General features: G+C 51.0%; 1 protein-coding gene across 14 annotated transcripts in view; it reads left to right on the plus strand.

Annotated features, from left to right (window-relative positions):
- NLRC5 (NLR family CARD domain containing 5) overlaps window positions 1-27532 on the plus strand; it is a 94581-nt gene that overhangs the window by 48550 nt on the left and 18499 nt on the right. For 7 of the 14 annotated variants that reach the window (XM_054453170.2, XM_054453169.2, XM_054453174.2 and 4 more), the window contains 17 exons: window positions 2492-2560; window positions 3361-3429; window positions 4195-4284; window positions 4692-4775; window positions 6245-6334; window positions 8208-8252; window positions 9315-9404; window positions 10309-10392; window positions 14353-14436; window positions 17597-17686; window positions 17878-17940; window positions 18279-18365; window positions 20877-20960; window positions 21763-21852; window positions 22258-22323; window positions 24241-24324; window positions 24411-24494. In XM_054453170.2, coding sequence (XP_054309145.2) covers window positions 2492-2560; window positions 3361-3429; window positions 4195-4284; window positions 4692-4775; window positions 6245-6334; window positions 8208-8252; window positions 9315-9404; window positions 10309-10392; window positions 14353-14436; window positions 17597-17686; window positions 17878-17940; window positions 18279-18365; window positions 20877-20960; window positions 21763-21852; window positions 22258-22323; window positions 24241-24324; window positions 24411-24494 — 1353 coding nt within the window. The other 7 variants (XM_054453175.2, XM_054453165.2, XM_054453173.2 and 4 more) reach the window with 4 other exon arrangements.

Raw genomic sequence — 27532 nt, forward strand, 5'->3', positions numbered from 1 at the left:
AGACCATGGTACCCACCCCCCATCATGCTATCTCTGAAGCCCTTGGAATTCCTTCTGGGCCCAGGACTTGGGACCAGCAGAAGATGCTGCTGCTGTCCCATCCAGACCCCATTACAGCCGGCACCCCTCTTCCTAGCTGCTGCGGATATAGGCTGCTCACAGTTTATACCTCTGGAGAACTACCCTTGGCTGATAAGAACCAGAGATGCCTGGGAGGGTACAACCCCCGCTTCCCCCTAACCTGGAGTGGCCAATGACAGAGGCAGAGGGCACAACTCTCTAGCCCAAACTCTCCAGTGGGACAAAGCTCCCTGGGAGACCAGGCCAAGGACCTGCTCCATTTGGCTTCCCTCAGTCCCTTACTCTTTCTCCTGAGAGCAGACCGTCAGTCCATGACGTGCACAACTAACAAGTGACATGCGACTCCCTACCCCACTCACAGACCCAGGCTCTGCCACTAGGGAACCCAATCCTATTTCTGTAAGTCTCGCTGTTGAGTATGGGGAGGTGAGGATGGATGCTGATTAATGTCAACTCAGTTCCCACTTGGAGGAAAGCCTCATTCTCAACCCAATAGGGTGGTCCCCGCTTTAAACACCCCTCAAGGGAGGAGAGGGAAACCGATTCACCCAAAATGTAGATTAGGGGACCTTGGTTCACTGTATATGATGATTCAATAAAGGGTCCCTAGTGCATTCCAAGCGATGCCCTGTTCACTTCCAGGAACTTATACTAAATAAATTATCATGATTGTGCAAACACATTTAGCTGTAGGGATGTTCACCTCAGTATTGGTTATAATAGGAAAAAAAAAGAAAATAGCTGGAATGTTTAACTGAGGGATATTAGTTAGACTAAGTTACTTCCAGAGAGAACTCAGTGGAACCATGGAAAAAAAATGATAATATAGATGCAGTTTCAACATGGAGGGGTGACGGGGAGTTACTAAGTAAACATAAAGAAATTTCTTTAGAGACAGGATCTTGCTCTGTTACCAAGGCTGGAGTGCAGTGACACAATCATAGCTCACTGTAACCTCCAAATCCTGGGCTCAGCAATCCATCTCTCTTAGTCTCCCAAAGTGCTGGGATTACAGTCATGAGTCACTATGCCTGGCAATTTTTTTTTTATTTTTAGTAGAGAGAGGGTCTTGCTATATTGACCAGGCTGTTCTCAAACTCCCGAGCTCACATGATCCTCCTGCCCTGGCCTCCCAAAGAGCAAGGATTATAGGTATGAACCACTCACTGCACCAGGCCAAACATAAAAATTTTAACTCATTATCTTAAAAGATTAAAAAAGATTATAATAAAGCTTTTCAAGATATGCAATGGCAGAAAGAATGGTATAATCTGGGCCAGGTGCTGTGGCTCATGCTGTAATCCCAGCACTTTGGGAGGCTGAGGCAGGTGGATCACCTGAGGTCAGGAGTTCAAGACCAGCCTGGCCAACAGGGTGAAATCCCGTCTCTACTAAAAATACAAAAACTAGCTGGGCGTGGTGGCGTGCACCTGTAATTCCAGCTACTCAGGAGGCTGAGGCAGGAGAATTGCTGGAACCTGGGAGGCGGAGGTTGCAGTGAGCCAAGATCACGCCACTGCACTCCAACCTGGGAGACAGAGCAAGACTCTGTCTCAAATAAAAAAAAAAAAAAAAAAAAAAAAAAAGAGAGCATGGTATATATAATCTGTTCCCATCAATAATGATCAAGTATTAATAATTATTTGTCATCCCTGCTTCTAGCCCTTAAAAAACTAATGTTTAAAAAGAGAATCTATAACTTAATCCCATGCTTGTAAGACAAAAATTATTGCACTAGAAAATGGAAGGTTTGAAGGACCCACTCCAAAGCTTACCAGGGATAATCCACACATACTTTGAGCACAGACAGGACACTGACTAGCAGAGAGAGGGGTTTCAGTCTGGGGCTAAAAGAGAGAACATAGAATTTGTTTTCTTTTAAGACTTGCCAGGAAATGGGTCTTACTTAGGCAATAGATACATTTGTGAAATATCTGTGGTAGAAAGATTTCAGCCCTCCGAAAGCTCAGAGGAAGTCAGAGGGGAGTCAGAGGAAGTGGCTGCAGCTGGAGGCAGGGGGATGGCACTTGAGAGGTCCTCCTGGGCCAGGGGTAAAAAGTGACAGGCCGGGCACGGTGGCTCACTCCTGTCATCCCAGCACTTTGGGAAGCCAAGGTGGGAGGATCACCTGAGCCCAGAAGTTTGAGACCAGAGTAGACAACATAGACTCTGTCTCTACATACTTTTTTTTTTTTAATTAGCTGGGCATGATGGCACAAGCCTGTAATCCCAGATACTCAGGAGGCCGAAGTGGGAGGATTGCTTGAGCCCAGGAGGTGGAGGCTTCAGTGAGCCGTGATTGCACCACTGCACACCAGCTTGGGCAACCGACTGAGACCCTGTCTCAAAAAGAAATAGTAGCGGGGAGCCAATAACCTCTCGCTTCCTCACCCCTCTTTTCTTTTCACAGCCTGCAGCACAAAACTGTGGTCTTCATGTTTGCCCAGGAGCCAGAGGAGCAGAAGGGGCCCCAGGAGAGGTAGGGCCCGATTTCACCCCAACTCCATGCTCAGTCAGGGACATTCCCCTCTCTACCCTCCACAGCTGGGCAGTGCCATTCAGTCAACTGCCAGGGTGACCTGGACAAATTCACAGAAGAGCGGGAAGTGAGCAGGCTTGGCAAAGGATGCAGCCCCAAAGGGGGAGGGTCCAAAGCCAGACCACCTCTGCCTCTCATGGTGCCTGAAAGGAGCTCCAATGTGTAGGATATAGACAGCAGGCCAGGGCAGGAGGTGGGTAGCCAGAGGGGGATTCCGGGAGACTAGAGCCCTCCAGCCTAAACCCAGGGGATTGCCTGGCCTGTAGCTCTGGTCCTGGTCAGAACTTCTGGATCCCTTTCACACAAGGACCCATTAGGGTCCTGGATTGCCCCAGCCCAGTGCATTGGTAGAGACTCAGCTCTTTGCTCCCAGAGCCCACCCACAATCTCTTCTGTAGAGTCTGGGCTACTGAAGGCTCGATTCGAGCTGGGGCTGACATCTCTGAAGCACAGATGAGGAGGAGGATGAGATTAATGATAATAGCAGTCAAGGTTAATCGAGTACTTGCCATGTATGCACCAAGCACCAAACTAAGGCAGTTCACATTCAGTCTCCCATTGAGAGGCTGTGATTTGTCCAGGGTCACACAACCAGGAAGTGGAGATGCCAAATTGGCACCAAGGTCTGATTGACTCTAGGTGGAGTATAGGGGTCGATGGTGGAAGGCCAGGCTGAGCATGGATTCCGGAGATGGCAGACATGGCCTTTGCTCAGCCTGGCCTTGGTGATGTCCCTCCAGGACTGCATTTCTTGACAGCCTCATGCTCCAGATGCCCTCTAAGCTGCCTCTGAGCTCCCGAAGGATGAGGTACAGTGATGGCCTCCAGCCCTGTGTGTGATTCCAGCCTGCTCCCTTCCCCTGCTTAGAGCCTGCTCCCAAACCTGTGCCCAGGCCCCACGTGCTCCCTGAAGGACACCTGACCTGCTGTGTCCAGGGGTCATGGCCTGGCTTCCCTACCTCCTACCTCCCCTGCCCAGCCCACCCCGGACAGGGCTCACAAGGCAGCCCCGTCAACCACCTTCCCAAGCCCAGGAGACCCCACTCCCCTTAGCTCCCTGACCCCCAGCAGCTGAGGGGTTGGGGACTCTGAAAAGAGGTGAAGGGGAGCACTGGGCTCCTTCTGTCATGATCCTGGTGCCTGGGCCTGGGGGCTCCTATCAGCACTCTTCCCCCTTCTCTCTTGGTCTTTGTCTGTCCCAATCTCCCTCTGTCCCTCTGCCTCTTTCTCTCATTTCTTCCCTCTATCATCGTGTATTTCTGTTTTATCAGTTTATTTATCTGTTATTTCAGTCTTATCTGTCTTCCTCTGATCTGCTCTCTCTCTCTCTGAGTTCTCTGTGTCTTGGTTTCCTTCCGTCTGTGTCTCTGCCCACCCTCTGCCTATATGTGACATCCTATGGGTGTCGTGTGTGTTGGTCCCTCTTTGTGCGTCTGTCTAGGTGCCAGATGCATCCCAGTCCCTCCTCTCCTGGAAGCCTCATTCTCTGCCTCTGTGTCTGGGGGGTGGGAAAGCGGCTCCTTCCCGCCTCTGTTCAGCGGGGCATGCAGTGCTGTGGTTTTTTCCCTGGGCAGGCTGACACATTGTGGCCTCCAAGCAAAGCACCTAGAGCAGCTCTGCAAGGCTCTGGGAGGAAGCTGCCACCTCGGTCACCTCCACCTCGAGTGAGTGGTTTGTGTGTTGGAAGGTGGGTGGGTGGGGCCAATTACAGTGAGTTAGTGTTGGTGTTTGGGTTTGGTTTTTAAGATTTAGATCAACTGTTCTTTCCCTGCTGAAGTCAGAAACCCCTTGGAGAATCTGGTGAAAGTTGTGACTCTTCCTCCCAAAATACAGATCCCCCATGTCTGACACGCTCGGAGGCTCACCCCTGGTCCCCCAGAGGTCCATGAACCTCAGAATAAGAACCTGGGGGAGACTCCAGCTGCCCACGCCAGATCTGCTGAGATCTGGCCTGGCAGCCCAGGGCTGTGTCCAGTTTCAGGAAGTTGAGTAACTGGAATGCAGCGACCACGCTGCCAGCAACCCACTCCCCACTTGCTAATGTTCTCCTCTCCCGTCTCCCCACCCCCAGCTTCTCAGGCAATGCTCTGGGGGATGAAGGTGCAGCCCAGCTGGCTCAGCTGCTCCCAGGGCTGGGAGCTCTGCAGTCCTTGAAGTGAGTAGCCCGCTAGGCAGAGCCTCTGAGGCTGGGGCAGGGGAAGCGGGGGCGGGGGGGGGGGGAGCATTCTCTGTCCCATCCCCCTCCTTCCTGGGGTTATTGTAAAGATTAAATCAGAAAATGCATGAAAATTGCCCCTAATACAATGTAAGTGCTCGGTGGAGGCTAGCTAATAGATGATTCTTACTCAGATTGTCTGTGACTCAATAATCCCACTTCTGATTCAAGGTTTCACTTCTGGAACCTGTCTCTGCAGCTCTGAACAGGCTTTCTGAGGCCACCCTGGGGAGGGCAGGTGTGGGTGCGAAGAATGACTAACGGCTGGCAGCTGTTATTCTGGTCCTGGGGTGCTGGGAGGGGCTGGGGCTGTTAGCTGGGGTATGGTTAGGGTAGGCAGGGAGGGTTTGTTCCAGACAGGACACTCAAGCAGGGTGCCCAGGGCTGCCAAGGATCCCTGAGTACCTGGCAGAGAGTGTGTAGGAGGAATCCCCAAAGTTTGCCTGCAATGGGCCAGAGTTCTTGATCCCTAAATACCCTCGGTGCTTTTGGCTCACAAAGTGCCCCCTCCTCCCAAGCCCTTCTGGGCCAAAGCCAGAGGAGCCCGGGGGAGAGGTCACAGGTCCTATATTCCAGGCTGTCTCTGTGAACACGCTTTGCTGTGTGACTCTGGGCAAGTTACATCCCCTCTCTGAGTCCCTGGTTCCCAGTCAGTAAATACATAAATTGCAGGCGTGGCCTCTGTTGGTGGCTACAATCTCTGGAATGAGTGCTGGGGCCTAAGGACCCCCCGCTCACACCCTGTTTTTGTGCAATACTGGGAAGGAAGGGAGTTGCCTTGGTTCCTGTTTAGGGCCTGCACCTGGGAAGGAAGGAAGGTCTAACCATTGCAGGCAAATTACATGAAGACTGGAGGTTTTAGCACGTCCTCATGTGACCTTCTTATTAGTGTGCACTCATGACCTGGTGCAGTGAGGGTACACACTCGCCCTACCAGTGCCCCCATGGGAGGGGAGTGCAGCATTAAATAGTAAATAGAAAACAATGACAAGTTGACAGGAGACCCTGAAAGAAAGGAGACGCTTTGTTCCTGCTTTCTGCACAAGTGACCCTGCATTTTCATTTTGTCCTGGGCACCACCCCTCCCTTAACAGGTGGAGAAAAGGAGGCCCAGCTCCAGCCAGAAAGCACTCCTCAGATCCATCACAGACCAAGGGACCCACTGGGTTCCCATCTCAGCTCTGTCACCAACATGTCTTATAACCTTGGGCTAGACCTTGATTCTCTCTAGGACTCTGTTTCCCCATCTCCACCATGAGGACTTGCAAGGGGCGCTCTCTGACCATCTTGGGTTCAGTGGGTTCCGTCATCTGGAACCAGGGAGCCCTCCCCTGCCCTGTGCCCTGACCACAAAGAGGATGTGTTTGGGTCCTGAGTGACCTCCATTGTGCCACCCCTGTGATCTCCAGCCTCAGTGAGAACGGTTTGTCCCTGGATGCCGTGTTGGGTTTGGCTCAGTGCTTCTCCACTCTGCAGTGGCTCTTCCACTTGGACATCAGGTGAGCGTGCCTCTCCGCCCCCAGCCCTGCCCCTGTCCCCCATCCCACAGGCCATCTGCTCCCACGTGGGCCCCTCGTCCACCAAGTTCATGCCAACCTATCATCCTCAGCACCTTGGGCAGTACCAGATCCAGAGAGCATGTGATGGGCATCCACTGAATGAGTGAATGATCAAATGAATGAATAAGTATGGCCTCATGGATGCTCAAATTTCTCCAAATTCACCATTAGAGAGTTCATTGACTCTGCCTCACTCATTCTTTGGATAGTCCTTAGAGATTTTTTTTTTTTTAGGATTTTTTTTTAATTATTATACTTTAAGTTCTAGGGTACATGTGCACAATGTGCAGGTTTGTTACATATGTATACATGTGCCATGTTGGTATGCTGCAGAGACTTTTAAGAAAAGTGGGGGCCAGGCACGGTGGCTCATGCCTGTAATCCCAGCATTTTGGGAGGCCAAGGTGGGCGGATCACGTGAGGTCAGGAGTTTGAGAACAGCCTGGCCAACATGGTGAAACCCTCTCTCTGCTAAAAATACTAAAAAAAAAAAAAAAAAAAAAAAAAAATTAGCTGGGCGTGGTGGTGGGCCCTTGCAGTACCAGCCGCTCAGGAGTCAGCAGAATCACTTGAACCCAGGAGGCGAAGGTTGCAGTGAGCTGAGATCATGCCACTGCACTCCAGCCTGGGCGACAGAGCAAGACTCCATCTCAAAAAAAAAAAAAAAAAAGAAAAAAGAAAAGAAAAGAAAACTGGGAGCTTCCTAGTTGCCACTGGGGAGTCAGGGACCTGTCTTAATTGTGGGAGCTGATGAGAATATAGAAGGGGAGGCACCAGCCAGCCAAGGCACCCCAGGCACTCAGGGCACCACATCCATGATTTTCAGGGGAGGTCTGCCTCCCTTCCCCTTCCCTAAGGACCCCCAAGAATGGGAGGTGCCACAGCAGATGGACCAGGCTCAGTTGCTTACCTGCTGTGAGCTCAGAGCAGGTCCCAGAGCCTCTCCAGGCCTCAGTTTCCTTATCTGTAAAATGGAGATAAGAATAATAATTACTGGCCTGGCACAACGGCTCAGGCCTGTAATCCCAGCATTTTGGGAGGCCAAGGCAGGAGGATCACCTGAGCCTAGGAGTTTGAGACCAGCCTGGACAACATAGTGAGACCCCCCCATCTCTACAGAAACTTTAAAAATTAGCCAAGCATGATGGCATGTACCTACTTGGGAGGCTGAGGTGGGAGGATTGCTTAGGCCCAGGAGATCGAGGCTGCAGTGAGTTGTGATCATACCATTGCACTCCAGCCTGGGCAACAGAGCGAGACTCTGTCTCAAAGAAAAAAAAAAAAATGTCAGGCACAATGGCTCACATCTGTAATTCCAGTACTTTGGGAGGCTAAGGCAGGAGGATCGTTTGAGCCATGGAGTTTGAGACCAGCCTGCTCAACATGGCAAAACCCCATCTCTACAAAAAATACAAAAATTAGACAGTCATGGTGGGGTGTGACTGTAGTCCCAGCTACTTGGGAGGCTGAGGCATAGGATCAGTTCAGCCCAGGGAAGGTTAAGGCTGCAGTGAGCCATGACTGCACCACTGCACACCAGCCTGGGCGACAGAGCAAGACCCTTTCTTCGAAACAACAACAAAAAAGAATTTCTTACCTACCTCATTGTTTATTGTGAGAATCAAATGAGAAATGTCGGTGGTGTGTTTTGCATGTGCCTTGATACGTGTAATTGTTGCTTAATCTATTTCTTGTTTGCTGAGAAAGCAGGCCACCCCAGGCCCTCCTTGCCCTGACCAGTCTGGGTTCTTGCCACTGCCAGTAAAGTTGGTCTTTGCCCATTTTCAAACTGCTGCTTCCTCTCTGCTTCCAGCTTTGAGAGCCAACACATTCTCCTGAGAGGGGACAAGACAGGCAGGTGAGGATGGAACGCTCGGGGTGGGGGAGTCCCCTCCCGCTCTGGTCCCCGTCTGTTGGAGGTCCCCCCACCCCCAGACCCATGCTGACCACTCAGCCCTCAGTTAAACCACCCAAATCTGGCACACTAGGTTTAATCACCACTTCAGTAACCACCCCCCCCGCCCCGTAAATTGTCAGTAATCAACTGCCCTGTTTTCCCCTTGGAAGGAGGCAGTGCAGATGGGAGGAAGGGAGGGATACAGTTGGGAGAGGTACCAGAGCCGGGCAGGTGCCTGCAGATTGCTTTTGTGTGGGAGGAGACAGGAGAACATTTGTGCTTCTGCCTTTTGCGGAATTTTGTAGACCCACGCCTTCATACATGTCACTGCCCTTTCACACTCTGAAGGCAGGGGCCGTTGGTGCTCTGAAAAAAAAATGTTCCATGTCTTCGCAGTAAACAACCAATACCAGTTTAGCTCTTCATGATGTTCCCAGCTGCCCTCTAGTGGGACCATGCCTCTTGGCCTCACTTGGGAGCAGTGGCAGCGGACAGGGTGGGCCCAGGTGCAGCTGGCGGGGCAGAGAGAATCACAGCTAGTGTGTCAAGAAAAGGCACTGCCATACAGATGGGCTGTCAGGAGTCAGGGGTGGCTCAAGCCTGGGTGGTCTTGCTTCCCAGGATAGGATCTCTGTTTCTGGGGGAACCCCCGGATTCTTGAAGCCCAAAGAACTGACGTACAGGGAGGCAGAAGTCATGTGATGCCAAGCAGTGGTCAGAGGGGCTCTGTCTTGGATCCTCTTGCCTGCTCACCTGGACAGGAACAATCTGCTGGCTTTTCTAACTCGGGCTTCCCTTCCCTGAGCCTCAGTTTCCCCATCTGAACAATGAGGGACTTACTAGGATCTAGTGACTGCATTGTCTCTGAGATGCCTTCCAGCCCTGACTTTCCAAGTCTGAGAGTCCAATGTGGGTGATCTGAACTTTCCTTTCTAAACGATCCCCCTCCTAGGGGTATGTGGGCTGGGCTGGGAGTCCGAGGGGGTGATCTGAACTTTCCTTTCTAAATGATCCCCCTCCTAGGGATACATGGGCCACTGGATCTTTGCCAGACTTCCCAGCTGCAGCCGAGTTCTTAGGGTTCCGTCAGCGCTGCATCCCCAGGAGCCTCTGGTACTGTCCCAGCCCTTCTTGTTTGGGGGTAACCACAATAGGGATGAGGCATCAGAGGGGGTAGAGCTGGCAGGGGGCTAGGGCTGGGGATTGGGATAGAGGGAAGAGAGGGAGTTTAAGAGAAGAGGAAAAGAAAGAGGTGTGGGTGTAAGGGGTGCTGGGAGTTGGGGGGCTCTGGCCCCTGAGGGGCAGCTCAGCTGGCCCATGCCCCGCATTCTCCTTGGAGAGAAGATTCCACATTTCTGTGAAGCAAACAGAGCAGCTCAGCCACTCCCTGCCTGGGGTCTCCATAAGCTCTGGGGGACACCCACTTTCCAGAAAGAAAGGGGTTGGCCTCTCTCCCCACAAATGCACTCCCCATCTGCAAGCTCTGCTGTGACAGGCTGTGAGACCCTGACTTGGCCCCACCTCTCTCTAGGCCTCCAGGAAAGTGGAGGCAAGTGAGGCCCTGGGAAGGACATTTCAATTTCACTTGTAACCCCAGGGCAATGGGGAGCCACAGAGGGTAACAGGGAGAGGCCTGGTCAGATTTGCAGTGTTAAAACGTGAGACACTTGCAGGGCGGAGAGGGATTGCAGGGAGGCAAGAGTAGAAGCCCAGAGGGTATTAAATGGCCAAAGTGAGTGAGGATGGTGGCCTGGGCTCTGGAGGGGGCAGTGGGGAGGACTTGGAGAGTCACTGACAAGGGCAGCTGGGAACTCAGGGTCCTGCACTGTCGCTGTCAGGGCAGGAGGAATGGGGGCTGCAGGGGAGACTCGGGAGGGGAGCGAATGCCCCACAGGGGAAGGGGCCTGTGGCCTCCCACTTAGAGTGAGGGATGCTGGGAGAAGGATAGAGCCCCTGCGGCTAGCCAGGGACCCTGGGCTTTCTCTGATTCTCTGCCTTGCCCATTGCCCCTTTGCAGCCTCAGTGAGTGTCCTCTGGAGCCCCCAAGCCTCACCCGCCTCTGTGCCACTCTGAAGGACTGCCCGGGACCCTTGGAACTCCAGTAAGTAATGAGGACACAGCCCCAGAGGGCACCATGTGGGGATCTGCCCAGTGACCTGGGAGGGGGCTTCCTGGTTAGAAGCCAGGTGAGTCTTTCTCGGTTTCTTCCCACTAGCCCTGCCCCACGAGAGTCTCCTGGCCTTTGGTAGAAACTTGGCTGTCTCTCGGCAGCCCCCAGCCTTAGGCAGCGCATGTCTCCCACTGGGAGATGCTGTGCTGGGCTGGGGAAGCCTTCACCTGCACCATCCACTCAACTCAGGGCACCTGGGAGCCCTGTCCAACTCCAACCCCACCCCTGAAGCCTCACCCGGGCACCCACTTGGACCTGCCTCCGTGGCTGGAGCGTAGCACTTCTGAAAGCCCTTCCTCAAGGCACCCCCTCTCTCCATGGGGTTACCACCTCACTCACCCCAGAACACCTGGGTCTGTGACCAGAGACTGGACCTGGAATCAGGACTCTTGGCTCAAAAGGGCTTTAACTCCCCGGGCCTCAGCTTCCTCATCTGCACAGTGGATGGTCAGCCTTTCCTTTCATTGTCATTGTGGTGATTCTATTATAGTAATTACCTTAAAATAAAGAAATCCAAGACAAAACCTGCCTCACCTAAACAACCTCTTCTCTTATCAAATCCATGTTGTCATGTGTCCACAGGACCATCTACTCCTTGCCTATTTGCATATTCAGTTTCTACCTGTTTGCAGTCATAAACTAGGTGCATTCTAGTTTCATGCACTGTGTTTTCATAGCATCTGTGTTTTCCATTTTGCTTCAGTCTTTTTTCTTGCTTTCCAGCCCCCATCTCAAATGCCCTTCCAGCCCTTCCAACCAGATAATCCAGTTTGACCCCCTGGAGTGTGGCCTTCCCATGTCCTTCTCCAGGTTCAAACACATAACCACAAAACCATTATCAGACCTACACTATTTTTTTTTTTTCTGAGACAGAGTTTTGCTCTTGTTGCCCAGGCTGGAGTGCAATGGCGTGATCTCGGCTTGCTGCCACTTCTGCCTCCTGGGTTCAAGCGATTCTCCTGCCTCAGCCTCCTGAGTAGCTGAGATTACAGGCGCCCGCCATCACGCCTGGCTAATTTTTGTACTTTTAGTAGAGGCAGGGTTTCACCATGTTGGCCAGGCTGGTCTCGAACTCCTGACCTCAAGTGATCCACCTTCCTCAGCTTCCCAAAGTGTTGGGATTACAGGCTTGAGCCACTGCACCTGGCCCAGACCTACCCTATTAATGGTAATTCCTTAAAGTCATCCAATCGTCAGTGGTCCCTGATTGTCTCTTAACTATTTTCACAGAGTATATACTGATGCCTTTTAATACTAAATTGGCCACAGTATGGGACGAGCTGCAAGTTACTCCACCACACCCTTCTAGAGTCTAGATCAGAGGTGTCCAATCTTTTGGCTTCCCTGGGCCACACTGGAAGAAGAAAAAGAATTGTCTTGGGCCACACATAAAATACACTAACACTAGCGATAGCTGATGTGCTAAAAAAAAAAAAATTAAAAAAAAAAAAAACTCCAAAAAAAATCTCATAGTGTTTTAAGAAAGTTTACGAATTTTTGTTAGGCCGTATTCAAAGCCATCCCGGGCTGCATGCAGCAGGCCATGTGGCTTGGACAAGCTTGGTCTAGATTGAAATCCAAACTGCTTCTAGGTGTTGTGTTTTGTTTTGTGTAGCACTGCAGTCAGTGCTACAAAAAGCACTCTTACATGATTTGACTGTTAAGTACCTATTGTATACCATGCATTGGGCCAGATGCTGGGAACACAAGGAAACGGGGATGCAGGCTCTGCTGGCCAAGGCAAACCATCTGCAGAGGAAGCTTAATATAAAAAGCCCATTGGCGGCCCGGCATGGTGGCTCACGCCTATAATGCCAGCACTTTGGGAGGCTGAGGTGGGTGGATCATGAGGTCAGGAGTTGGAGACTAGCCTGGCCAACATAGTGAAACCCCGTCTCTACTAAAAATACAAAAATTAGCCAGGCATGGTGGCGCACACCTGTAATCCCAGCTACTCTGGAGACAGGCAGGAGACTCGCTTGAACCCGGGAGGCAGAGATTGTGGTGAGCCAAGATCGCGCCACTGTCCTCCAGCCTGGGCAACAGAGCAAGACTCCGTCTCAAATAAATAAATAAATAAATAAAGCCCACTGGCAGCGCTGGGCGGTCTGAGCACAGGCGGGAGTTTCAGGTCCCCCTCCGTTACCTGTGGTTGGAGAAAGTGCAATAGTGAATATGAAAGCACTTTGCCAGCTGTAGAGTACTGTGATCACTTGCAGGATTATTGTTATAAATAGTCATCAAGGTACTCAATGCTGAAGTCCAGTGATTAACCAACTGTGTCCTGGGTTTCCACCGGGGAAGCCAGGGAAGAGAGATTGTGGGGCTCCATCCTACCTGCCTGAATTCAAGCACTGCAGGTCTACTTTGCCTGTGTACACATGGGCATACTATGTGGGATATGGTAAAGAGTAAAGATTCCATTGCTTTAAAAAAAAAAAAAAAGGAGGATGTAATCACCTCCTTTGCCAACCAGAGCCCATGGTGTATTTGGGGTCTGGTGGGACGCTATACGGGATGTGTTTCTGGAAAGACCACCCTCAATGAAGGCCCCAGTCCTGACTGTGCCTCAGGGGCCCATGCCCAGTCCCTGGGGCAGAAACGGTAGAATTGGGCCTCCAGTCTGGGCCCTGGCAGAGGCTCCAACATGAGGCTTCCAGCCCCAGGACCACAGACTGCTCCTTCTGCCCTACCCTGTCCCCCAGCTCACTAAGCCAGTTGATGTGGGGTCCCTGCACTCCGTGCCTCCCCTCCAAACAGCCAGAGGAGAAAGCAGCAGAGATGGGCCAGGCTCTTGGAAGCCCCGGAGACGGGAGAGGGCAGCCTGCAGAGGACGAAGGAACAGAAAGAGAGGAAGGGGAAGGTGGAGAAGGCAGAAGGAGAACGTAGTAGAGCTCTGTGGGGGTCGGGAAGTGGCTCCAGGCCCCCCAGGAAGGGGCTGTATGTAAACCCCAGGGCACTCAGAGTCTTGAGTTGTCCCGGTCCTCCATCTAGAGCAGAGACAGCAAGGCAGGTATCTGGAGTTTCTTCTAAATGCACTGGGTTCTGACGAATTATCTGGACTATGATAAGCTGGTTGGTCTGGTGTTAATGGGCAACTAGAGACCCGAGCCAGTCCCTGTCTCCTTTGCCGACCTGTTGTATGCTGAATTTCCACTGTCTTATCCACTCCTCTGGGTTAAGGCAGCATTGTTTTCTTTTCTTTTTTCTTTTTTTATTTTTTTGAGATAGAGACTCGCTCTGTCACCCAGGCTGGAGTGCAGTGGTACAATCTTGGCTCACTGCAACCTCTGCCTCCCAGGTTCAAGCGATTCCTATGCCTCAGCCTCCTGAGTAGCTATGACTACAGGTGCGCACCACCATGCCTGGCTAATTTTTTTTTTGTTTTTTTTAGTAGAGGTGGAATTTCACCATGTTGCTCAGGCTGGTCCCAAACTCCTGACCTCAGGTGATCCACCCACCTCAACCTCCCAAAGTGCTGGGATTACAGGCATGAGCCACCGTGCCCAGCCACATTCTTTTCTTAACAAACACGTTTTGCAGAACACTAACCTTCATGGCCCTTAAAAATTAATTCTGCTAGTCCATTTAGTTTGGGGAAAAGTCTGCTGTAGCTCCTTGGACATTCATAATGCACAGCAGCCTATTGCAGACTCAGAGAAGCCCTGCAGCAAACAAAACCATTTAATTTGGCTTAACCCCGTATTTTCCAAACTTAGAAGACCTTCCTCTTCTTCCAGCCCCACGGATAACCCATGGACCCAGTGCTGGGAGGGAATGTTTCAGGTGACCCTGGTTAGGTCCCATCTCCAGAAGCCTCTGGATATGAGGCCGTGCTCCCTGCTTTCCTGGAAGGTTTCCCCCACCTCATCCACCTGCTTTGTTTCACAGATTGTCCTGCGAGTTCCTGAGTGACCAGAGCCTGGAGACTCTGCTGGACTGCCTACCTCAACTCCCTCAGCTGAGCCTGCTGCAGTAAGACGAGAGTTTTTCCTATTTCCCGGTTCCTTGTGCTCCTGTTCCTAAGGCTCCTCCATGGCAAAGCTGTACCTGCCCTCTAACCCCTCAACACCCCCCCTTTAACCCCCTCCAACCCCCTCTACCCGCTCCATTCTTTCCTTAGGTTGTTTTATCATTTTACCTGGCACAACTGGGGAGTCCAATGTGCTTCCAGCTCCACCCTAATATTTTGTCAACCTCAGGGGGCATCGTTTGCCTCCTCTGCGTCTCAGTTTCCTCATCTGATAAATGGGATTAATATTCTCCGCCCATTCCCCCAGAGTTGGGACTCAAAAACGTTATTCTAAAATCACCTTAAGAAACGGAAGATCTGTGACAAATGAGCTGTCCAATTTCTCCCCACCCACGGGAGGATCACCCACTCGTACAAATGGGCTGTACAGATGTAGGTCCTGTACATATCACACGCTGCTTTTTAAAGGTCACCGTCAAACTCTGCAAAAAGGGAATTTAAGCAGAATCCCCCAAAGTATTAAAACTATTTTCTAATTTCAGCTCAGACTGGTTAGAATTTTAAAAGGATTTAGGCCATGTGTGGTGGCTCATGCCTGTAATCCCAGCACTTTGGGAGGCTAAGGCGGGCAGATCACCTGAGGTCAGGAGTTTGAGACCAGCCTGGCCAATGTGGTGAAACCCCGTCTCTACTAAAAATACAAAAATTAGCCCGGCGTGGTGGTGGGTGCCTGTAATTCCAGCTACTTGAGAGGCTGAGGCAGGAGAATTGCCTGAACCTGGGAGGCAGAGGTTGCAGTGAGCCGAGATCGCGCCATTGTACTCCAGCTTGGGAGACAAGAGCGAAACTCCATCTCAGGAAAAAAAAAAAAAAAAAAAAAAAAAGAAAGGAAAAAAAGAAAAAGAAAGCATTTTAGAAGGATTTACTTTAAACAGTCTTCTAGCAGTGGGCGGGGAGCGGTGGGAAGCAGCGGCAGCTGAGATGAAAAAATACAACAGGAAAGTGAATCATAATGTTAATAACATCAGTGCAAAGGCTGGGGCTCTCTGGGATGTCTAAGATGGCTCGCATCACCTCCAGGATCTCGCTTATGCTTGGGTTTTATCTGGGAGGGAGGGAGGAGACGTGACAACATTCCAGGGGCAAGTACAGCCCAGCTCACAGTACCCCATGGCACCCTGTAGTAGTCCCACCCTGCCCAGAGATAATGAGTCAGAAAGGACTCCTTTGGACATAAAAGGTGGCAGGTTAAAATTGAACAGGTTGGAAACCTCAGACCAGAGAGGAACTTCTCTTTGCCTAAATCACACAGCTTCACCCCTGACTCCTCATCTGCCTTTGGAGTGGGGTAGCCAGCCTGACCCCTTGCCAGGGTTTAAACTTTGTAGTACTCAACCTGTAGTGCTTGTACCCCCACTGTGGGCCAGGCATTGTGTGACGACATAGTAGAAAAAGTTGACCATGTCCTTATCTTCTTGGAGCTCATCTTACAATAGTGGGAGCTGAAAAATAAGTAAAGTAAAATCAAATAAGATAAACTTAGCCAGTGATAAGAGAATTTTCTCGGCATGTGGTGAAGAGTGGCTGGAGAGGTGATTTAGATGATGGCAGAAGCCGTCAGGGAACATCTCTGAGGACGGATGCTGAGCTGGGACCTAAAGGAAGAGAGAGAGCTCGCCTTGTGAAGAGCAGAGAACTGCATTCCAGGCAGAGGGAACAGCACGTGTGAGGCCCTGAGGCATGATTAAGCTTGGTGGGCTCCAGGAACAGCGCGGAACCGATGCAGCCAGAGCACAGTGACTGGCAGGGTCAGTCCTAGGAGAGGAGGAAGAGAGAGATGGGCTCGGGTTGGGTTGCATGGGGCCTGGCGCCCATGGGGAGATTTTTGTGCCTGGGAACATGAGAGGGAGAGGAATAATTTGGGTTTTCTTTCTTTCTTTTTTGTAGGGGAGGGTGGGGACAGGGTCTCGCTCTGTCACCCAGGCTGGAGTGCAATGGCACAATCTCGGCTCACTGCAACCTCCGCCTCCCAGGTTCAGGCAATTCTTGTGCCTCAGCCTCCCAAGTAGCTGGGATTACAAGCGTGCACCATCATGCCTGGCTAATTTTTGTATTTTTAGTAGAGACAGAGCTTAACCATGTTGACCAGGCTGGTCTCAAACTCCCGACCTCAAGTGATCCACCCGCCTCGGCTTCCCAAAGTGCTGAGATTACAGGCAGGAGAGCCACTGCACCCGGTCCTCATTTGGGTTTTCAAAAGCTCAGTCTGAGTGCCGGGCAGAGAATGGATTGGGAGATATGAGTGGAAACGAGAGTAGGAAGAGATGTGTGTAGCAGGGTGAAGGGTGCTGGGGGCTGATCACTGCTGGGGTGGGATAGAAGCTGGTAGACTCAGGGTGGATCTTGAGAGTGGAATTTACAGACAAGCTGATAGGGGGATTACTGGATGAGGCAAATGGAGGTGCTGAGGCTGCCTCTGAGGGCAAAGTGGACCCATCTCACTTTCTCTAAGGCAGTGGTTTGCAACTGGGGGTGATTTTCACCCTTGGGAGTCATTTGGAAATGTCTGGAGATATTTTTGGTGGTCATGACTGCGGGTGAGGGGTGCTGCTACTGGCATCGAATGAATAGAGATCTGGGATGCTGCTAAACATCCTATAGGGTACAGGACAACCCACAACAAAGAATTATTGGACCTCACATCTCAATGGTGCTAAAGTTTAAAAACTGTGTCCGAAGGGCCTGAAGCTTCCCACTCTCTGTGAGCAAGGACTCGCCTGTGAAATCTGTGCTTGCAGGTAAAAACAATAGCAATAATAACAGCAAGCACAGGTCCCATGCCCGGCAGTGCACCTGCATGATGTAATTAAATCCTCATATACCTCGAGAGTCATACATGATGAGTCTTGATTTCCAGATAAGGAAACTGAAGCTCAGAGAGGTGAAGTCACTTGTCCAAGGTCACACAGCCAGTAAGCAGAACTGGGACTCAAATCAAATCTGTCTGACCCTCAGCCCTATTTGTGCCTCTTGATCCCCTGCCTGCTTCCCTATTGCCTTGCTGAGCTCCTAGCCCTCCCCACCCTCCCTTTCCTTACCCTCCAGCCTAGCCAGGTTCCTTGTCCACTTATCTTGCCGGGATCTACCCCCTTTCCTTTTCAGGCTGAGCCAGACGGGACTGTCCCTGAAAAGCCCCTTCCTGCTGGCCAACACCTTAAGCCTGTGTCCACGGGTTAAAAAGGTGGATCTCAGGTGGGCATTCCCCTGGGACAGCCAGGACTAGTCCTGAAGGGTTGCGCCTGGAGTCTGGTGGGTATGAGGGGGTAGGATGAAGACAACAGGACCCAACTAGAGGCTGGGCTTCCAGAGGAGGGGTGCTGGCCCCGTGGGGGCATCCTGAGGCTGTGGCCACAGCTGTCTGACCCAGGTGCTGTCTGCTCCAGGTCCCTACACCATGCAACCTTGCACTTCAGATCCAACGAGGAGGAGGAAGGCGTGTGCTGTGGGTAAGCCCCCTTGAACCATGCCTAGGCAGCTAGTTGATGTTGGGGACCAGTGGATCTGCCTCCTGGGTGGCCAGAGCAGTATGCAGACTGCCTACCATGAAACATTCCCCTGGAACAACCCTGCAGAGGGACTTGTTTCACCCAGCATGAAGAAACACAGGCCCAGGTGGGATCTACTGTGGGGGTGGGAGCAGTGGATTCTGGACACTTCCAGAGGGTCCAAGCTTGAGTGGAGACCCACCTGGAGCTCAGAGGCTGTGTCCTGGACTAGCCAGGGTAGAGGTGGTCTCAGTGGCCAAACGCCCCATCCCCTGCTTGTCCCCTTTACCCCCGTCCAGCAGGTTCACGGGCTGCAGCCTCAGCCAGGAGCATGTGGAGTCACTGTGCTGGTTGCTGAGCAAGTGTAAAGACCTCAGCCAGGTGGAGTAAGTTGAGGGAGGAGGAGGAAGGAAAGGAGCATGGATGCATGTCTGAGGGGCACTGGAGGGGGTATGAGGGTCCATGTGTGCACATACACTCATGTGTGCCTGCCTACACCCCTCAGGACCAGCTGTCAGGGATGCCTGGGACTTTGGGTCACATACCCAAAGCTTCCCTGAATCAATTTTCTCTCTCCCGCCCTCACTCTCGCCATGGTGGAGCTAGTTCCATGGTGTGCCCTCTGACTTGGGCAGCCCTCAGCCTCAAGTATGTGCAAGCTCTGCTGGCAGATGGGGGCTAAAACGCAGGATTCATTGTTGGCCCAGCAGGTGGTTAAAAGTACCAGATGACTCTGCCTGAGGAGGGATGCAGGGCCAGCCAGGTTGGGGTCTTTCAGTCTCTTGTATTGTTGAGATGTGGTATCCGCGTGGCCTGTCTTGGGTACTCAAATAGTCAGCCCCTGCGTGGGTGGAATAATAATAGCTAACACCTATTGAGCACTTTCTCCACTGTTCTAAGTGCTTGACATGTTCTTTTTATCTTTCCTGTATACCTGGATACTAGTATTGTTCTCATTTTACAGATGAGGGAACTGAGACACAGAGAGTGTAAGAACTTGCCCAAGGTCACATAGCTAGTAAAATGCAGAGTCCCTGCTCACACGCATTAGGAATCCAGCCTAGGACCAGTGGGAAATAGAGACAGCAGTCTGCCAAAAATGCCACACAATTTTCATTTCTGTTGTGATGTGGCAGAGAAGAAAAATGTGACTGATGAAATCATGGATTTCTTTTTTTTTAAGACCCTGGGGTCTTACTCTGTTGCCCAGGCTGGAGTGCAGTGGTGCAATCATAGGTCACTGCAGCCTCCAACTCCTGGGCTCAAGCAATCCTCCCACCTCAGCCTCTGGAGTAGCTGGGACTACAGGCACACACCAACATGCCTGGCTAATAGTTTAGTTTTGTAAGAGATGAAGTCTCACCATGTTCCCCAGGCTGGTCTCAAACTTTTGAGCTCAGGTGATCCTCAGCCTCCCAAGTTGCTGAGATTACAGACATGCGTCGCTGTGCTTGGAATGTATTTTAAAGAGATATGAATAAGAAATATGTCTTTGAGTTTTTTGTTTTTCATTATAGAGGGAAATTTTTCTTTTCTTTCTTTCTTTTTTTTTTAGATGGAGTCTTTCTCTGCCGCCTAGGCTGGAGTGCACTGGCGTGATTTTGGCTCACTGCAACTTCCGCCTCCCAGGTTCAAGCGATTCTCCTGCCTCAGCCTCCCAAGTAGCTGGGATTACAGGCATGAGCCACCATGCCCGGCTAATTTTTGTATTTTTAGTAGAGACGGGGTTTCACCATGTTGGCCAGGCTGGTCTTGAACTCCTGACCTCAGGCAATCCGCCTGCCTCACCCTCCCAAAGTGCTGGGATTACAGCCTTGAGCCACCGCACCCAGCCAATTTTTCTTATTTTAAAGACTATTTTATTAAGTGGCTTCATAAGACAAACCAATTTTTAAATGATGTTTCTCAGGAAAAGACGATATTAACAAACATCAAAAAGTCACAGACCTAGGAGAAAAATCAGATGTTCCGGGGCACACTGGTTATATTATTTCTGAAACTGTAGTTAAAAGTAGCTGGGTATGGTGGCTCACCCTGTAATCCCAGCACTTTGGGAGGCCGAAGCGGGTGGATCACCTGAGGTCAGGAGTTTGAGACCAGCCTGATCAACATGGTGAAAACCCGTCTCTACTAAAAATACAAAAATAATTAGCCGGGCATGGTGGCACATGCCTGTAAACCCAGCTACTTGGGAGGCTGAGGCAGGAGAATCTCTTGAACCTTGGAGACGGAGGTTGCAGTGAGCCAAGATCCTGCCATTGCACTCCAGCCTGGGCAACAGAGCAAGACTCCATCTCAAAATAAATCAATAAATAAAACCACAGAATGCTGTAATGAAGGGAAGTAAGAAACTTCAGGTGAGGTTTCCAATATTGATATTACATTCCCAGACTAAAAGAAGAAATCTATGGGTTTAATGCATCCTCCAAACATTTTTTTTTTCCTGAATTTCCTCTCATTCAAAAACTATGGATCCCAAATGATGCCGGCCAAGGGCGTGGTGAAGGCAAATTGGTTTTTCTTTAACCCCTGAAAGCCTGCTGGAGGCACATGCGCTGTGAGTGGTCACCCGATATGGAAGAGGACCATGAGGATGGGTTTACTGTGGTGCTGGGGAGGGGATAGTAGCAGAGAACATAGAAGTTGCTGGTCATTCTAGTGGTAATGGAAGGGATGGTGATGGTGGTACTGGGCTTGGTGGTGTAGAATTGTGGTGATAATGAAAGTGGTGGTGGTGATGGTGGTGATACTGGTGATGGTGGTGATGGTGGTGGCGCTGGTGACCCTGACATGGGGTCCAGTAGCAGTGACAGTGGATGCAGGCTCCTGGTGACTGAGGAGCATCTCAGCCTGAGGAGGCACCTCTGATCACCGCCACTGCTCCTTACCCCCTACAGCCTCTCAGCAAACCTGCTGGGTGACAGCGGGCTCAGATGCCTTCTGGAATGTCTGCCGCAGGTGCCCATCTCCGGTTTGCTTGAGTAAGTGGAAAGCAGCATGAAGGACAGATAGCAAGGAGGAAGGCTCCCCTAGGCCAAAAGCATGAGGGGACTCCTTCTGAGGGCATCCCCCAGAGCACCAGAGGACAAGGACTGCGGAGGGCAAGGGGCGATTCTTCCCTTGCCTTCACTCCCCTGTCCCTCACACCCACCATGGGCGGAGCCTCCACCAAACACCCAAGAGAGGCTGTGATTCATGGCAGGGTGACGCACCCCTACAGCCAAACTGACCTGGGGACAGGGAAGCAACATTCCATTCCCAACCAGCTGATGTGGGATTGTAGCTGCCTGACTCCTGGTCCATCCTGTCCCTGAAATTCTTCTGACCCAATCTGTGGGACATAAATTTGGAGATGTCCCTGCGGCAGGCAAGGGGCCTTAGGAAGACATCCACATGCTTGCCCCATCTCCCTAGTGACCTGCGGGAGTGACAGCCAGCTCCAGGACACCACTTGTTGCCAGACAACTGAGCTTTGTGCTTGGGAGTCCTTGACTCATGCGGGGCTAGAGCTGCCAGCCTGGCCTTGCCAGTGCCCAGACCCCAGACCACAGGGGCAGTGGGCAGGGTGAGTGCAGCGCTCAAGGACTCAGGGTCTGGTGCCAGTTCTGCCTGTGTGGGGATGGTATCCTTCTGGGCCTCAGTGTGTCCATCTGGAGAATAGATGCTTAGACATGGAGGCTTCTCTTCCTGTAAATGACAGCTGGAAGGGAGATGGAGGAGGCTGGGCAGGGCTCCAAGGAGGTCCTGCCCTCACCCCCATTCTCATCCCCATTTCCCTTCTAGTCTGAGTCACAACAGCGTTTCTCAGGAAAGTGCCCTGTACCTGGTGGAGACCCTGCCCTCCTGCCCACGTGTCCGGGAGGCCTCAGTGAAGTAAGGGGATGTTGGTCCCTGAAAAGCCCCTTTCTGCTGGCCAACAGGTGCCCCTGGCTGATGATGGGAGAAGCAAGGCACCCACACTTTGTGGCTTTCCATCTGGGTGTCTTGGGGCAACTTCTGCCCTTCTCTGAATCTCAGGGTTTCCTGGGCATGGGATCATAATTTCTATCCCCTGATGCCCAGGTGCCATGAGGACCATGGAGGCCATGGGGTGGGAAGGCCAGGTATTGCCATGCTCACAGAATGAGTTTGGGGGTCTCCTCTGGTTCTGAGGCCTCCATCCTCCCTTGTCCTTGTGGGTGCAGCCCTGCTTCCCTCTCTGTGCCCCGTGGGTGCCCTAGGTGCCTAGGAGGCTGGCACATCTGGGCACCGCACTTCCCCAGGCCCTTCTCTCTGCAGCCTGGGCTCTGAGCAGAGCTTCCGGATTCACTTCTCCGGAGAGGACCAGGCTGGGAAGACACTCAGGTAATCCCTGCAGGGTGATGGGACAGGGGACGGAGAGGGGAGAGGAAGCTGACCCTGTGGCAGCCTCCATGGCCCCCTCTTCCCTGGGCCCTCTCCTCCTTTAGAGAGCAGCTTCAAGCTCACTGCCTGGGTCTGTTCCCCCAGATCTGCCCCCGATGCCCTGGTACCTCCAGTCCCAGCCAGGGCCTTGGCATTGAACTTGTGCCTCTTAGCCCAACATTCTAAGCCCAACTCAGCCCAACATTCTCTTCCTTGCCATGTCCTGACTACAGGCCTTGAGGCTTCTGAGTGTCATGGTTAAAGATTTTGAAGCCAACTGAAAATAAATCCCTTATCTGCCACTTACCAGCTATGTGGCCCTGGACAAGTAAAATGGGGATATTAGCACAACCTACCCCTTAGGGTAGGTTGAAATGAAATGAGTTAATAAGTATAAAGTGCCAGGAAAAGGTCTGGCTCATGGGAGTGCTGTCAGCTGTTATTGTAACTGTTATTATTATTATTATTATCATTATCATTACCCCTGGTAGCCCTGACTCACTGCCACTGCCTTGGGCCAGTTCCTTTACATGTCTTACTTCAGCTGTGAACAGGGCGTCCAAACTGATCCCTGCATCTTATCAGGCCTCCTCCCCTCCATTCACTCCACAGCCCCCAGAGGGATCTTCACAACACACATCTGACAGTGCCCCTCTGCTACTCTGTGCCCCTCAGTGGCTCCCCATTAACCCCAGGGTGAAGTTCAAAGTCGCTAGCATCTTCTCCCTCACAGTCTGATCCAACTGTCACCTTCTACCACGTTCTTTCCCATCTCCCCCACACCACACACACACCCTACACACCAACCCCGTATACCACGTATACACCAAGCACACCCCACACACACCACACAGCACACAGCACACACAACACACACACACCACACAGCACACACAACACACAAACACACCACATACCATACACATACCACATACACACACACACACCACACACACCACACAATACACACACACCCCACAAAAACAAACCCCTCGCATACATAACTGGCACATTACAAATACGGCACACACACCACATAATACCTACAAATACCACATACACAACACACACACACACACACACACACACTGTTCAGCCACAACCTTCACTATTTGCTCCTAGATCAAGCCCTGCCTGAAGCTTCTCTGCCTCTGCTCACACTGCACTCAGCCCAACATTCTCTTCCTTGCCTTTTCTGAGATAAAATTCTCCCAATCCTTTAACACCCAGCTCAAACATCAGCCCCTCCTGGAAGCATCCCAGCAACCCTGCCTCATCAGAGTGAACCACTCCGAGGTTCACTGGGCCCTTTCACTTGGCTGGGCCCGTCTGCTGGCCACCCAGGGCTGAGGTGCCTGGACAGCAGAGCCTCACGGAGAATCCCAGGCACACCTCCCTCCCCAGGGAGCTCAGCCAGCGCTGGTCCTGAAGAGTAAGGCAGTGGTTAAGAGCTTGGGGTCTGCAGTCAGACTGACCTGGATGGAAACCAGATTCTGCCCTTCTTTCTCATCTGCTGTGTGTCCTTGGCTTAGTCAGTTTCCCCACCTCTAATTGGTGCTGTGAGAATTAAAGGAGACCCTGCGGGTAAGGCAGGAAGTCCCGTGCACCCAGAGGCTGGCACACTGCCTGACCTAGAGTCAGGCTCCCCAAGTAACTTACTCCTAATACTTTCTTACAGGGGGTGCGGGAGGTTCCTCCCCAAAGAGACAGGAAGCTCCCAGAGCAGGAGCTGCATATTTGGCCTCTCAGGCCCTGCTCCAGGACTTTGCCCTCAGGGATGGGATGCTCCCCCAGTAGGCCCTCAGGGAGGCTGAGATGAAGCTGGGCAGCAGGGCCCACAGGCCTCACCCAGGCTCTGCCCTGGCTTTCTGCCCTCAGGCTGAGTGAGTGCAGTTTCCGGCCAGAGCATGTGTCCAGGCTGGCCACCGGCTTGAGCCAGTCCCTGCAGCTGACGGAGCTCACGTGAGTGACCCACCCAGCCCGTGAGGACAGCAGAGGGGTGGGGGCACCCTGCCAGAGCCACCTCAGTGACTGACCTTTGTCCCCAGGCTGACCCAGTGCTGCCTGGGCTGGAAGCAGCTGGCCATCCTCCTGAGCTTGGTGGGGCGACCCGCAGGGCTGTTCAGCCTCAGGTACCTCCTCCCCCGCTGCCTCCGGGAGGGGCCATGGCGTGAATGGGAACAGGTGTGGGCACTGGAGTAAGAGGCCCCCAGGATCATGGCCCCAGCCATTTCCTGTACCCACAACCCTGCCCTCTGGACCCTGAGCAAACCCTGTCCATCTGTCCCAGAGACTCCACAAGGCACACAGAGAAACTGTCTTTCCCCAGGCTAGAGGCCTGTGCTTTGGGATTTAAGAAAAGAAAGAAAGAAAGAAAGAAAGTTCTAGAGGATACTGAACTGAGGACAAAAATAAACTGAAACGAAGTTGTTGTCTGTCTGTTCACCATGATCATTTTAAAACACTCAGAAAAAGAAGATACCAAAGTAGAAAGAATAATTTTTTAAAACTCCTATTCCCAGAACCTAGGTTTGACAGTTGTTCATAATTTTTTTATATTTGCTTCATATTTTTATTTTTATTTCAGCTGAAGCAGTTTCAAGTAAGTTATAGACCTCATAATCCATCACTCCTAAATATTTCACCGTGAAGCTCCAAAAAATCAGGACATTTTCTCTGTAATCACAGTTCCATCAGGACACCTAAGAAACTCAGTTAGCGATTCCTTAGTGTCAGGTACTCCCTAGTCTAATCTAAAATGTCCCCATTGTCCCCCAGATGAGACAGCTGGCTTTTGGGATCCAGGATCTAGTCACATCTGGTCTGCATTTGCACGGGATGGTGATGGTCTTCTGACTCTTCTAACCTGTGGCATCACTGCCCCCACCCCCTCACCACAGCTTTCTGTTTCGTGTCAGTGTCTGTTGACAAAATCAGCAAGTGTGTGTACTGCAAACTGTCCCGCTACTGACTCTGGTGGCTTTCTTATGATGTCATGGCATGTGTTCCTGACTTTCCTGGAAACTGGAAGTTAGATCAAACGGCTCCACGACATTCAGTTTCAAGTTTGTGCCCAAAAAACTTGTGTCACCAACAGAGCTGTGCACTTCTCATTGCAGCCTGTGACAAGGCACCTAAGGACTGACTGTTCCCCAAAATAACCTGTAAAAAATTGTTATAAAATACACATAACAAAATTTGCCATCTTAACCATTTCTAAGTGTGCCATTCAGGAGTGTTAAGTACATCTACTTTTTTGTACGGCCAATCTCCGGAACTCTTTTCCTCTTGCAAAACTGAATCTCTGTCCCCATTGAACAACACCCCATTTCCCCCCTACCCCAGCCCCTGGCAACCACCATTCTGCTTTCTGTCTCTATGAATTGGACTGCTCTAAATAGTTTATATGAGTGGAGTCATTTGTATTTGTCTGTATTTGTCTTTTTATGACTGGCTCATTTCGTTTGGCATAATGTCCTCTGGTTCATTCATGTTGCAGCGTGTGTCACTGTGTCAGACTTTCCTTCCTTTTTTGTTTTTGTTTTTGTTTTTGTTTTTGAGACGGAGTCTTGCTCTTGTCACCTGGGCTGGAGTGCAGTGGCGCGATCTCAGCTCACTGCACCCTCCACCTCTTGGGTTCAAGCGATTCTCCTGACTCAGCCTCTGGAGTAGCTGGGATTACAGGCGCCCGCCACCACACCCAGCTAAATTTTTTTTGTATTTTTGTAGAGACAGGGTTTCGCCATGTTGGCAAGGCTGGTCTTGAACTCCTGACCTCAGATGATCTGCCCGTTTCAGCTTTCCAAAGTGCTGGGATTACAGGCATGAGCCACCGCACCCAGCCCTTTCCTTTTTAAGGCTGCATAATATTCCACTGTGTGGATGGACCATATTTTGTGTATCCACTTATCCATCAATTGACACTTGGGTTGCCCATTCGAGTGTCCAACTGACAGTCCCTGATTTCTTTTTTTAAATATTATTTCATTTCAAAAACAATAAAAAAAAACAACGAGGTCTCACTGTTTTGCCCAGGATGATCTCGATCTCCTGAGCTCAAGTGATCCTCCCACCTCGGCCTCCCAAAGTGCTAGGCATGAGCCACCATGTCCAGCCAGAAAGTCCCAGCTTTCAATTATTTTGGTTATATATCCAGAATTGCTAGAGCACCCAAAATAACTTTTTTTTTTGAGACAGAGTCTCGTTCTGTCGCCCAGGTTGGAGTGCAATGGCGCGATCTCAGCTCACTGCAAGCTCTGCCTCCTGGGTTCATGCCATTCTCCTGCCTCAGCCTCCCGAGTAGCTGGGACTACAGGCGCCCACCACTATGCCTGACTAATGTTTTGTATTTTTAGTAGAGACGGGGTTTCACTGTGTTAGCCAGGATGGTCTCGATCTCCTGACCTCGTGATCCCCCTGCCTCAGCCTCCTAGAGTGCTGGGATTACAGGCGTGAGCCACCACACCCAGCCAAAATAACATTTTTAAATAAAACTTTTCTTAGTCTAAAAATAATATTGGCCGGGGGAAGTGGCACACGCCTGTAATCTCAGCACTTTGGGAAGCTGAGGGGGACAGATTATTTGAGCTCAGGCATTCAAGACCAGCCTGGACAACATGGCAAAACCCCACGTCTACAAAAAATAAAAATAAAAAAATAATATTTACTCATTGTTGAAATGTGCAGAAAATCCAGAAATACATAAAGAAAATAGTGCTTTAAAAATTCAACATAACTTTAAAGCAGTAATATTTGAATTAATTCTCTTTTTTTCCTGCCTTCAAATTAATGCACATGCATTGTAGAAAGTTTAGAAAATATAAAAAATTAAAGAAGACATAAAATAAAAATCACTTGTGAGAATTCTATCAACTAAACAACCACCATAAACATTTAATATATTTTCCTATGCTTTCCACACATCTCTATCTCCCTCTTTCTTTCCATACTTTTTTCTCCAGATACTTTCCTTTTTTAAAAATGCGAAATTGGGACCATGTTTCATATACAGTTTGGTTTCCTTACCTTTGTGATGTAACATTATGTGAATCTTTTCTTAAATCTAAAAATATCAGTGGCCCGGTGCAGTGGCTCACGCCTGTAATCCCAGCACTTTGGGAGGCCGAGACAGGTGGATCACTTGAGGTCAGGAGTTCAAGACCAGCCTGAC

Source organism: Pongo pygmaeus, chromosome 18 (assembly GCF_028885625.2).
Source record: "Pongo pygmaeus isolate AG05252 chromosome 18, NHGRI_mPonPyg2-v2.0_pri, whole genome shotgun sequence".
Taxonomy (NCBI): domain Eukaryota; kingdom Metazoa; phylum Chordata; class Mammalia; order Primates; family Hominidae; genus Pongo; species Pongo pygmaeus.